General features: G+C 35.7%; 1 protein-coding gene across 3 annotated transcripts in view; it reads left to right on the forward strand.

Annotated features, from left to right (window-relative positions):
- LOC108970932 (monocarboxylate transporter 10) overlaps positions 1–10,335 on the forward strand; it is a 34,018-nt gene that overhangs the window by 18,951 nt on the left and 4,732 nt on the right. Inside the window, exons 3-4 of one of the 3 annotated variants that reach the window (XM_018936673.1) lie at positions 5,002–6,144; positions 7,115–7,222. In XM_018936673.1, the coding sequence (XP_018792218.1) occupies positions 5,002–6,144; positions 7,115–7,222 (1,251 nt within the window). Of the gene's footprint in view, positions 1–5,001; positions 6,145–7,114; positions 7,523–10,335 lie in introns of those variants that run through there. The other 2 variants (XM_018936665.1, XM_018936680.1) reach the window with 2 other exon arrangements.

Genomic DNA, 10,335 nt, shown 5'->3' on the forward strand with positions numbered 1-10,335 from the left:
ACGTTCTTTGATCTATTTTCTGTTGCTTTTGGATGTGGCTGCACTTGTATTTTACTTATCATGCATGTTTTACATGCCGGCTTCTGAGAAAAATTCACTTCATCCATCCATGTACCAACAATTTATTTCGAAGTTCTGCCAAACTCGAATAATTCAGGTGCCCATACCTATTATGCCAAAGTATTGCATTACTCTGAATGATACTGAAATAGCTGATGCGTTTATTTTCGAAGATAAACAAGTTGTTTATTATTTTCAATCGTAGAATCTCAACACCATGCTTTTTCACCATAGCTTGCTTGTTTGTGAAACTGACATCGCATCCCATTTCAACAACACGACCGACCGAGATAAAATTTCCCCTCATACGTGGAACGTGATCAACTCAGAATGTTCCACAAAGTTCGAGAACATGTTGCGATCGTAACACATGTGTGCTGTTGCGCCACAGTTCAAACACCATTTCATTCTGTTAAACATGTTGCAGCCCGATGTTGCTAACACAGTAAATGAATACTGTTTCTGTTGCTTCAACTTGTCATTTTGTTGCTCGCTCCCCTTAGCAACACAATTTGCCTTTATGTGCCCACGCTGTCCACTATGAAAGCAAATGACATTTTTGACTGTTTGCCTGCAAATTTTTTTTTTGCTGCCCTGTGCCGACTTCGCTGCAAATGCCTGCTGAACGCTACCTTCAACTTTTGTGACTGCGTCGCCCATGTTGACTCTACGTTCGCTTTCTTCGAGAAGAAGACTATCTCGCGTTTTGACAAAGTTTTCAAACTCTTTCGGAAGACTCGATAGTAATAATATGGCAATAAGCTCATCATTGAGCGAAATGCCCACTTCAGCCAACTTATCTTTGGCCGTGGTAAACGCATTTAAGTACACTGCTACTTTTTCACCTTCAAGCAATTTGAGGTTAAGAAGCCTCTTATACAATGATACCTTTCATAAGGGGGCCGCTTGGCTGGTACACTTCCCTAAGCCTTTCCCATGCATCTGCTGCCGTCTTATAGTTCTTCAAATAATTTAATTGTGAGGGCTTTACACTGAGTGTAATCATCGCAAGTGCCTTCTCATCCTGCGCCGTCCACTTCGCCACAGCCTCATCRTCGGTGCCTGCTTCTGCCTTTGGGGACTCGCCCGATGCAAGTTTCCATAGCTCTGCATATACCAATACACTTCGCATTTGGATACTCCAAGAATCAAAATTATTCTCATCCAATTTCTCTATTTGGTACATAGCACTCATCTTGCTAATTTATAACTTTACTTTGTTCACCGTTACTTATAGCGAGGCCTGGGCCCATAACCCATTTATATTGGAACCGGTGTCAACCAGTATTTTAATAATTATCTGCTTATTATTTTGTGTAGATTTTAAATGAAACGCGCAGCCGTAGTATTCGTCTTAACGATTGAAYAGTTTATTGAGAAGTAACAAAATGRAATCGGGAACAATATATTGCATGTAATTATGCACGAATTCGAAATTGAACATATGCATTGTCATTAGCARGGTTGCTTTTTCAAGTAACATTTCAACATTTTGCATTCAAATATGGTAGTGAGGAGTCAATTATTCTAAACAATTAAGGCAAAAGTAATCGTGTCTAAGAAGTCCCCTACCATAATTGTTGGAAAGTCAGCGGAGTCCCACAGAGTAGCTAATTATGCTCTCGCTACAAAGTTGCTAAAGAGAGTATTATAGTTTTGTTCACATAACGGTTGTTTGTAAGTCCTAAAACTAACAGAGTTAGATGTAGGGTTATATATACCAAAGTGATCAGGATGACGAGTAGAGTTGAAATCCGCATGTCTGTCTGTCCGTCCGTCCGTTTGAGCTGTAACTTGAGTAAAAATTTAGATATCATGATGAAACTTGGTACACGTATTTCTTGGCTCCATAAGAAGGTTAAGTTCGAAGATGGGCAAAATCGCCCCACGACCACGCCCACATAATGGCGAAAACCGAAAAAATATAAAGTGTCATAACTAAGCCATAAATAAAGATATTAAAATGAAATTTAGCAYAAAKRATCGCATTAGGGAGGGGCATATTTGGACCTAATTTTTTTATAAAAGTGGGCGTAGCCCCGCCCCCTACTAAGTTTTTTGTACATATCTTGGAAACTACTATAGCTATGTCAACCGAACTCTACAGAGTTATTTCATTCAGGCATTTCCATATACAGTTCAAAAATGGAAGAAATCGGATAATAACCACGCCCACCTCCCATACAAAGATTATGTTGCAAATCACTAAAAGGGCGTTAACCGACTAAGATAAAACGTTAGAAACACTAAATTTTACGGAAGAAATGTCAGAAGGAAGCTGCATCCATTTTTTTTTTAAATTGAAAATGGGCGTGGCGTCGCCCACTTATGGACCAAAAACCATATTTCAGGAAGTACTCAACCGATTTCAATGAAATTCGGTATATAATATTTTCTTAGCACCCTGATGACATGTACGAAATATGGGTGAAATCGGTTCGCAACCACGCCTTCTTCCAATACAACGCTATTTTGAATTCCTGTATAATATATACATTAGGAACCAATGATAATAGCGGAATAAAACTTTACAAAAATACGGTATTTGATGCGAGAGTATAAAATGTTCGGCGACACCCGAACTTAGCCCTTCCTTACTTGTTTTACTTGAAATTTCGTACTAATCGAACTTAATCGRATTTCTTTGCGCTGGTACCTGTTTAACTGTTTTTGCTTTACTTATATAATTATTTATTTACATTGCTAGATTCTGRSAGCAGATGTTTGTTTTAWTAAATTTGTAGCCCAGGGTAGATAATTTTGAAAACAAAAAAACCTTAGTGTTCAAACCTAATTSCAGCGTCTGCTCACCAGAGATGCGACGCGATATATTAATTTATATAAAGTTTATACTACTCGCTTAGCGAGGTTGTGCCCTGGGTTTGGGACCCGCCATATAGAAACCACTCCCAATGAAAACAAAGCAACAGTTTCGGGTGAAAGACTTTGATGACGCCCATAGGCGGCCATATAAAGGAGAACAAATTCGGTGTGGCATTCGCGGTGGATGTGTATCTAGCCACGTCATTTCAAGCTCCTTACGTATAGCTGCAAGCGARAAGATTAATTTTTGGAAGGGTCGAAAGAACAGCTGGTACGATAAGGACTGCCGTGTCGCAGCACGGAGAACCCAGACAGCTTACCTCGCAACTATGCGATCGACCTCATCTGATCGTATTAGAGTCAGATAAGCCTTCTTAAAATCGCATATAAGGTCTTACGAAGGGTGGTGTGTGAAAGACTGAAGCACACCATCAAGAAACTGATTGGACCTTATCAGTATGTTAAAACTTCTGCTGTAGAAAATATTACGAGCTAAAGATTTCGGCGAAACTACCGAGTCCTATAATAAAAAATTTTACATCAACATCTTATGATCAATACTTTTGTGAAAACTTCTATAACCAAGTTTTGGGTTTATTTTATCTTGTCCAATCATTTTGTTTCTTTCACGAAATTTGGTGTAAACTTACCTTCTTAGGCCACACAAATATTGTAATTCTGTAATATATATTATTTATATTTTCTTYTAACTTTGACTTAATATCGAAAAAAATATCAATTTTCAATAAAAAATTGTAACGTATGCTTTTTTTTTATATAAACGGTAAGTTTTTTGTATGAAAAAATCTCAACTTCTTGATGATTTCCAAATTATGTATATACATTACTATCGTAAGGTTTTTCAAAAAAAAAAAAAAGAACCGCACTAAAGGTCGGTTTTTTTATTGCTAATACTATGAATTAATAGGTAGATGAAATAAAATAGCTTTGGATTGTTTGGTAAGGTGTTTTTGGGTTTTTTTTTTTTGAGAAAATTTACCAAACTAATGAAATATTTTTTATACCAACAGAAAGTAAAGATTTCAACATATATAAGGCTTACTGGCGTTACGTTTGACGTGATAATTTTTGTTCGAAAATTGTGTCTTTTTTCGATTTCAGCTGGAAGTAAGGTTACTACCTTAATATTTTAAATAGAAAATATGGAGTATTTGGGAGATAAGACGGTAATTTTATGTCAAATTTCGTTAATGAAACCTCGTTTTTGTACAAAATAGAAATACAAATTTCACAAACTTTAGTGTTTAAATTTCTCACACAAATTTCGATTTTATTTAAAAAAGGTGTTAATATAAAAATTGTAAATTACTTTTCATTACTCAAAACATTGACATACTATATAACTTTTTCTATAGGGGTCGTAGCTTTGCCAGAAATAATGATAAAGTGTTTTTTCCTTTTATTGATGTATTTCTTACACTTTTAACCATTTTCAAAGGCTTTCTGCACTAATCTATTAATAATAATGCATAAAATATTGCTACATCTTTGCGATGAATATTGTTATGTTGACGTAAATATTGGGTTTTAGTAATTGGAAACAAAAACTCAAGTACACTTCCGTAATATCAAACGCTGATGCAGCCAGTCCCATACTATAACCTAAATATATCAAAATAGTGATTTCCGACGTTGTATTGTTAAGATATATGGGATTTGGAGATGCATGAAAATGAAAATTTGTCAGGGCCTTGATWTTAACTCTATATCTCTTATATAATGATTTCCGATTGACTATTTCTATACATACTCAATATATCTATCAAATTTTACCACTTTGATTGAGTTTAAATCGCCATTATCTCATTTAAGTTAAGATACTTAGATTTGGTTGTAATCTATTCACAAATTTCTTCGAATAATGGATGTTGAATTTAAACATTTTGAATTTTCCCGGAAGATTTATTAATGTAATGTTATATATTTCTTGATCACACAAATTTTTTTCCATAAACGAGAATATTTTCCCCTTTTGAACTTAGCAAATTAAAAAATAGTAAATTTTCGCCGACAAGAATACAGAGTTAAAATTTGAATTTATCGTTTTATGAACGTATTTGTAAATGCCCTAATAAATATTTTTTTTTTTAATTTCAGCTTTGGTTGGCTCATTGACCATTGGTACCACCTTTTTATTCTCACCAGTTGCAGGTGTCTTGACAGACAAAATTGGATTACGATTGACAACATTAATTGGTGGCTTACTCTCCGCCACAGGTTTACTCCTCTCATCATTCTTTACGTTAAACATCCACGCTATGTATTTGACGTATGGTGTTATGTTTGGTCTGGGTGCCGCATTGGCCTACACTCCAACATTGGCAATTTTGGGGCATTATTTTAAACGATATTTAGGAAAAGTAAGTGGATTTGTTACAGCCGGCTCCAGTGTATTCACAGTAATATTACCGTCAAGCTTGGACTATTTGTTACGAGATTATGGTTTGGAAACTATGCTGCAAGTTATGAGTTTGGTGTCATGCTTCATAATTGCTTGTTCCTTCGTTTATAAACCTTTACATCCTCCGCCATGTCCGCCGCAAAAAAAGCCTGGTCGTTCACGCATTAATATGATTATTCGCTCCATTATCAACGTAGACATCTGGAAACGCAAGAAATATGTGATATGGGCGCTTTGTGTCCCCATAGCTTTGTTCGGCTATTTTGTGCCCTATGTGCATATGATGAAGTTCGTGCAGRAAACTTTTCCTGGAAAAAGCAAAAATCTGCCTGTGATGTGTATTGGCGTTACATCCGGCATAGGCCGATTGATATTCGGAATTATTGCCGATCTGCCGAGAGTTAACCGTATATATTTGCAACAGTTATCGTTAGCGTGCATTGGTGTGATAACGTTATTGTTGCCATTAACCAGCTCATATGTATTACTAATTGCTTTCACATTAATAATGGGTTTATTTGATGGCTGCTTTATTTCTCTTCTAGGTCCCATAGCGTATGAGTTATGTGGACCTTCTGGTGCAACGCAAGCCATTGGCTTTTTATTAGGACTAAGTTCGTTTCCTTTAACAATGGGACCACCCATTGCAGGGTGGATCTATGATCAAACCGGCTCATATACTTTGCCCCTTCTTTTGGCTGGAATACCGCCCATATTGGGTTCAACAATTATGTTCCTAATACGATGTGTTCCGAATGACAGTGATTATGAAGCGAATGTGTTAAGCAAGCCGAAAGCAGAGAATGGAATGATACTAAACGCCAATTGGAAAAATGCAGGTAAATATATTTCATTATAAATTAATACTGAAAAGATATTAACTTAAGCTTGCAGTTTTATTAYTTTAATTAAAATTTTTTCTTTTGAATTTTATAACTCAATAAAAAAAAAATTCCGCGGAACTGTGAGTTTTGCAATTTTGTAATTTAAAATCAATTTTTATCATTGAGTTATAAAATTCATAAGAAAAACAATTTGCCGCAAAATAATCAAACTCCATCCATTAATATCTTTTAAGCGTTTAGGTTTACGAAAGAATCGTAAGAGACCATTTACGAAATCTATAAAACGAATTTCTTTTAATAATTTTTTGAAGTACGGGRGAGATTTATGAAAAGGTGTCTACGAACCTACTTTTCAGAGTACCAAGCGAAAAAAAAGATTCGTGTTCTTACCCACCCACACGCTTAAAATTTTTGCTATTCCTTTACGAAAGAATTTCTTTATTAACTGATTTTAAGTAAAATAACAAAGTAGTTTTTAAAATACGAGCTTTTAAACTGGCCACAAGTTTTTCTTCGAAKTTTTGGTGCTCACGCATTGTAAATATATTTAGCAAGTAAGATTTCATGCAATTTAGAAGAAAAGAATCATGTTTACTTACCTTAACAAACAAATAGTAAAATTTTGGCAATATTTTTATTTCCATAGTTCAATCAAAGACTGAATAATGGGTAGTAAACTAATAGCACTAATTTATTCTATAAAATCAATAAAATATAACCAATATATCAACGCCTGTGTGGTTTCGTTTTAGTTTCTTCTAATAACTAACTTTATGACAACTTTGTTCTTTACTAAATCAGAAATATTAGAAAACGAGAAATGCATTAAAAAAAATTGCGCTACTTCAGAAATATGTATGTAAATACATGTGTCATATATTTTATATTTGGATTATGTGTCATTTGTATGCTTTGCTATATACATATGTAATAAGATAATGAACAATCTATTCAATTCTTTTAGAGCAAAATTTCAATGCGCCGTTGTTGAGAGGATCTGAGGAAACAAAATGTGCTGACAGGAGATGCGTATTGGCAGACTCTATTCGCAAAACGAATTCCTCTGAGTCAGGTATTAGTCGATATTTTATGGCCGGTAAACTTTCGGTAACTTTAGAAAAACGTAGAATTATAACTGCTTGTGTTCATGATGCTCCCAGTAGTGAAATAACTAGTCATCACATTTGCTCAAAAACTGCTTTGCTTGATACGCGTTGCATGTCAATATCGGTTGCGGATGACGAAGACTTGACAACTGACGAAGCTTGTTCATCAACAGTCGAGCGCTCTTACGAGTACGTCACGCAAAAACGCCGTTATGCATATTCGATTTATTAACTTTTGTATATTCATTTATATATGTATGTATGCAATCGTATATATTTATTTATTGTTTTTAATTAAACCAATTTAAATGAATTAGAAGTAACATTCAAATGCATTTGGAGTCTACGTTTCATACATATAGTATACACATATAAACCGATTAGTATTTACTTGTATTACATATTTATGTATATATGTAAATGCCCATGTGCAATAGGGTGTTTCTTAAAAAATAGAATGAACTGTTTTTTAGTTTAACCGACTCAATTYGCAACTCCACAAAATAAGATATTAGCAAACAAATAAGGTGCGCTAAGTTCGGGTGTAACCGAACATTTCATACCCTTTCATACTTTCAAAGGCTAGTTCTCATCTGATTTTATCTATTTTACAAGGATACACTGTTATTAGAAATATACGCTCGATCAGTTCTTTTAAAGTAACTCCAACATTGGCCGATACATGTACATATCACGTATAAAGTCAACTGAAAGTTTTGTCCACTAGTGCCTGTTTATATCTTAATTAAGTATTTAGTAAAGTTATTTTATAGATTTTTGATTAATAACATTTTGTGGACGCGGCAATGATCCGTTTATTCTTTTGTGCCAAGGAACACGTGTATCAAGTTTCATTAAGTTTCTAAGTGTTTGCAAAGGCGCACATAGGAGCATTTRGTCTCAAAAACCGCACACAATTATTTCAAATGATTTTATGAATGAAAATTAATAAAAATGCATGATTAAATATAATAATGCAATATATTAAAATAAAACAAGTAAGGAAGGACTACGTTCAGGTGTAACCGATTATTTTATATTGATATATTTGAGAAGGAGGTAGTGCCAACCAGATTTTATCTATTTTTGCTCATACCACATACTACTAATATGTCACATACTTAAAAAAAAGTTTTRTTTCATTTATGTACCTTACATAAAATGAGCAATCATATGGAGCAAGGTCAAGTGGATATCCAAAAATCTTGGTGATAGTTATATATGTAGGTGGGTGGGTTGTGTTGAAGGGTTTTTTAAGTCTCCTCTATTTCACGGACTGACTGACGCCTAATCTGTTCTAAATGTCTCARTTTTGYCATAATTACATTTGCCGCTTCGCTGACAGCTTTCCACTTTACAAAGGACTCGCACATAAGTGCTGTCAAATTTTCCACCGTAATACTACCTCCAAGGATGGTTTTCAGCTTTTCCCTTATACCTGAAAACCGAGGACAATAAAAGAACACATGTTCAGAGTCTTCTATACACTCTGTACACGTCGGACAGTATTGACTAAAGTCATGACGATACTTGAATAGGTAGCTTCTGAAGCAACCATGACCACTGAGTATTTTGGTAAGGTGGAAATCCAGGTCTCCATCTTGTCTACCTATCYACAAATGTATGTCCGAAATGAAGTTTGCCACCGTTGCTGCCACATTGCAATGCTTTTTCTTCTCGCTTCTCTTTTTGCTGTGGTAGACGTCTCTGATAGGTTATATATTCGAGCGAATTCGTCTCCCTGGATGTCAATAGGCGCCATACTGGCTAATACCTCAGCAGCGTCACTTGAAATGGTTCGAAAAGCACTTATCACCCGTATTGCTGAAAGCCTATGTACTGTGTTAATTCTGTCTCTTATACACATCTCGGAAAGCACTTATCACCCGTATTGCTGAAAGCCTATGTACTGTGTTAATTGGYCTAGCATATGATTTTGTTTCTAGCGCYTGTATCCATATTGGAGCCGCATACAGGATCACTGAGCTTATTGCCTTGGCTATTAAACATCGTCGGCTGGAACGCATACAGCCTTTATTTGCCATCATTCGAGATAACGCATTAYATATTTTATTTGCTTTACTTGTCGCATTTTCCAAGTGGTCCTTGAGCTTTAGTCTTGAGTCCACTGTTACCCCAAGATACTTCAGCAGCGGCTGTGAAGTAATCTCACATTCTCCTATGGTCAGTGATATTTTCTCCTCAATTTTCCTTGAGCTTATGAGCAGGACTTCTGTTTTCCGCTCAGCCAGCTCTAGACTCATGGTAGCAAACCATCGGCGCAGACCATTTATGCTGTCATTGCATTTGATACGGAGGTCATCCAGATGTTCAGCTACAGCTACCACTATGAGATCATCCGCATAAGCGATTGTTTTCACATTTTTTGGTTGCGGTATTCTTAACACCCCGTCGTACATAAGATTCCATAGCAGCGGGCCTAAAACCGAGCCTTGCGGTACTCCTCTGGAGATAGTGTAGCTCTGAGTGCCCTCGTCCGTCTCGTATAGCAATCTCCTATTTTGAAAATAACTCATTATAATATTTATCAGATAATGAGGAGCGTGTATATCGTGTAGAGCTTTTATTATATTTGCCCACTTTGCGGAGTTGAACGCATTCTTCACATCCAGAGTTATTAGCGCGCAGTATTTTGTCCTATCACCTTTCCATCTTTTTCCATTTATTGCATATTTTGCAGTATCAACTACTTCTCTTAGTGCGTCAATAGTGGACCTCTTTTTAATAAAGCCGTATTGTCTCTCTGATAATYSGCCGGCTTTTTGGATTGCTAACTCCAAGCGGTTTCTTACAATGCTTTCGTACACTTTCCCAATTGTGTTGCATGCTCGATAARGTCGATAAGATGAAGGTTCTTCTGGTGTCTTATTTGGCTTTGGCAGTAGAACCATACGCTGTATCTTCCACGGATCGGGGAATACCTCTTCTAATATACACGCATTGTACATGTTAACAAATACTCTGGGCCTTAGAGTTATTTCTTCTTTAAGGGCTCTATTTGGTATACTATCTATTCCTGGCGCTTTGGAGTTTTTGATTTTTTTCACAATATCCAATA

Source organism: Bactrocera latifrons, unplaced genomic scaffold (assembly GCF_001853355.1).
Source record: "Bactrocera latifrons isolate USDA-ARS-PBARC rearing strain unplaced genomic scaffold, ASM185335v1 scaffold_1072, whole genome shotgun sequence".
NCBI classification, from domain to species: Eukaryota; Metazoa; Arthropoda; class Insecta; order Diptera; family Tephritidae; genus Bactrocera; species Bactrocera latifrons.